The following is a 2,354-nucleotide window of genomic DNA, read 5'->3' as shown; positions in this document are numbered from 1 at the left end:
AATGTAGTACTGATGCATGCTACAACATGGAGGAACCCGGAAAGCATGATGCTAAGTCAGAGAAGCCAAACATAAAAAGACAACGTGTTAAATGATTTCATTTACTTGAAAGGTCCAAAATAGGTATATCCATAGAGACAAAGTAGATCAGTGATGGGCAGGGCCTGCAAGGGATAGGGGTATATGGCAGTGACAGCCAGTGGGTACTGGCTTTCTTTTCAAGGTGATGAAAATCTTCTAAAATTGAGGTGATGGCAGTATAGATCTGTAACTCTACTAGCAACCACTGATTTGTACACTTTAAGTAGGTTGTGTGGTATGTGAATTGCATCTCAACAAAGCTGTTAAAAATTTAGATACATGTTGGAGGAGTGAAGAATAAAATTTGAATTGAAGACAGATGTGCTCTTGTTTGGGGAGAGATCTCCATCCAAGATCTAGAATAGCTTTCCTGATATATTCAGAGGGTTTCTCCAGAGAAAGATTCCTTTACATTGGGCTTCCCTTACAGCAGCAACTCATGTGGGTTTCCAGATCATTACCTACCTGATGAAGGGCTGAGGGCAGAGTAGCTGAAAGCCAGAGTGTGAAGGGCAACTGCCAACTGGTGGGAGTTAGAGATTGTTCAGGATGTATGTCAGTGGGAAACCAGGATTTGGTTTACACGAGCCCCGCTGCCTGGTGATTTCTCCACTGTCCATAGGACAGACACTGCCCACCTCCCCACCCCCATTTTGCTCAGGAGGAATGAACAAATAGCCTAAAGATGTGCCATTTGGACAATTAGCAATTCAGCAAGTCCAGCTTCAAACCAGCAGTTCCAGATTCTTCCTCCTCCTCTTGGGGACTAGCCCTACTACTTCAGTGCCTATCAGCCTTCTCAAAGGAAGAGACATGAGTTTGCTGCTACAGGGCTCCCATAGTGGGGCTGAGGGGAGTCGTGTGCGGAGATGAGCAATGCCTCATGCTACGTACAGACTTCACTGGCCCCCCTTGCCTTTAGGCACTGAGAAACTCCTTCAGCATCATCCTGCTTAGCTGACAGCTTGGGCACCATGGTCAGTAGCCCCTTAGACCCCAGGCAGGGAGCCTCAGTAGCCTGACGTGGCACCACCAGTTCCTGTGTGTGTGTGTGTGTGTGTGTGTGTGTGTAGTGATTACAAAGCTGTCTGTGGTTATGAGGAAATTGATGGGCTATTCTGATGACTCCCTGTGTACGTCAGGTTCCAAGGCCAAGGAGAGTCTAATGGTGCTCCTAGGAGGCAAGAACCAGGTGCTGGACAAAGTTTTGTTGGACGTGGCTTTGCAGATGTGAGCTCACCCGGTTTGACTTACAACTGCAAAAACAGGAGCACATAACGACTTGCTTGGAACTTGGAGGGACTTCCTTTCTATTTGGCATGTGGCCAACAGAGAAAGGAGGGGGCCAAAACATAGTTGAGGTGAAAAGCACATAGGCTTTGGATTCAGATCAACCAAGTCCCATTGTCTAAATAGCTGCGCGACCTGTGGCAAATGGCTTCCTCTCGCAGAGGCTCAGTTTCCTCACCTGTACAATAGGAAAGATCATCTCGCAAGATTATTGTTCTCATTAAACAACAAAGCCCAGTCCTTATGCCTGGATCTCCTGCTGCTGGTTCCCAACTGGCTTTTTCACTCCCATCTGTCTAGCCCACCCCTTGCCACCTGTTGGATGTCATAGGCGAGCAGCAGAGCCATGGTGGTATGAACTGTGTGACCTTGGATAAGTCCTTTCTCTCTCAGGGCCTATAAAATGCAGAGGTTGGGTTTGATGTTCTCTAAGTGTATCTTCCAGCCCTGACAGGCTTTTAAGCTATGTCAAGGTCAAATTGTGAGCAGCCTGGCTTGCCATGCTTGAGGATGGACCCCATCGTTCTGCGAAAACAGTTCTTTCCCGAGGCAACAATTCTCCTCTTACTACCGTAATGATATGAGCCTTTTTGGAATGAGGCATGTAGCTTATTCCTGTTTTTTTTTTTTTTCCTCCCTTGGTCATCACGGACTTTCTGGATTCTGTCTACATCTAATTTAATCACATTTCCTATAGATAAAAACACAGGTATATGAGCAAGAAACAGCCCTCACTTCTGCTCTAAAGAGACAGGCCTGACCTGCTTGCCAGCTTCCTTTTCCCCGTGGGCCCGAGCCCACCCACTGCTACCTGATTTATGTCGTAGGGGAGCAGCGCGGCCATGGTGAAGATTTACACCAAGCTTTCATCTTCAAATGAACTATTACCTCTCTTCCTTGTGTATTCAAGTGCTTGGCACTCACAGCCTGCAAGTTTATCCTGGAATTCAAAATGAAAAACGGTCCCATGAGAAGCTTAAAGA

At 46.7% G+C, this 2,354-nt stretch overlaps 1 protein-coding gene across 1 annotated transcript in view; it reads left to right on the top strand.

Moving 5' to 3' along the window:
- Window positions 1-1,177: 1,177 nt before the first annotated feature.
- Window positions 1,178-2,354, top strand: part of HS6ST2 (heparan sulfate 6-O-sulfotransferase 2) — an 89,626-nt gene continuing 88,449 nt past the window's right edge. The window contains exon 1 of the mRNA XM_077760809.1: window positions 1,178-1,311. Within this exon, the coding sequence (XP_077616935.1) occupies window positions 1,178-1,311 (134 nt within the window). The remainder of the gene's footprint in view (window positions 1,312-2,354) is intronic.

The sequence above is a fragment of the Crocuta crocuta genome, unplaced genomic scaffold (assembly GCF_008692635.1).
Source record: "Crocuta crocuta isolate KB4526 unplaced genomic scaffold, BGI_CrCroc_1.0 scaffold475, whole genome shotgun sequence".
Taxonomy (NCBI): Eukaryota; Metazoa; Chordata; class Mammalia; order Carnivora; family Hyaenidae; genus Crocuta; species Crocuta crocuta.
This window is presented reverse-complemented; position numbering and strand designations above follow the sequence as displayed.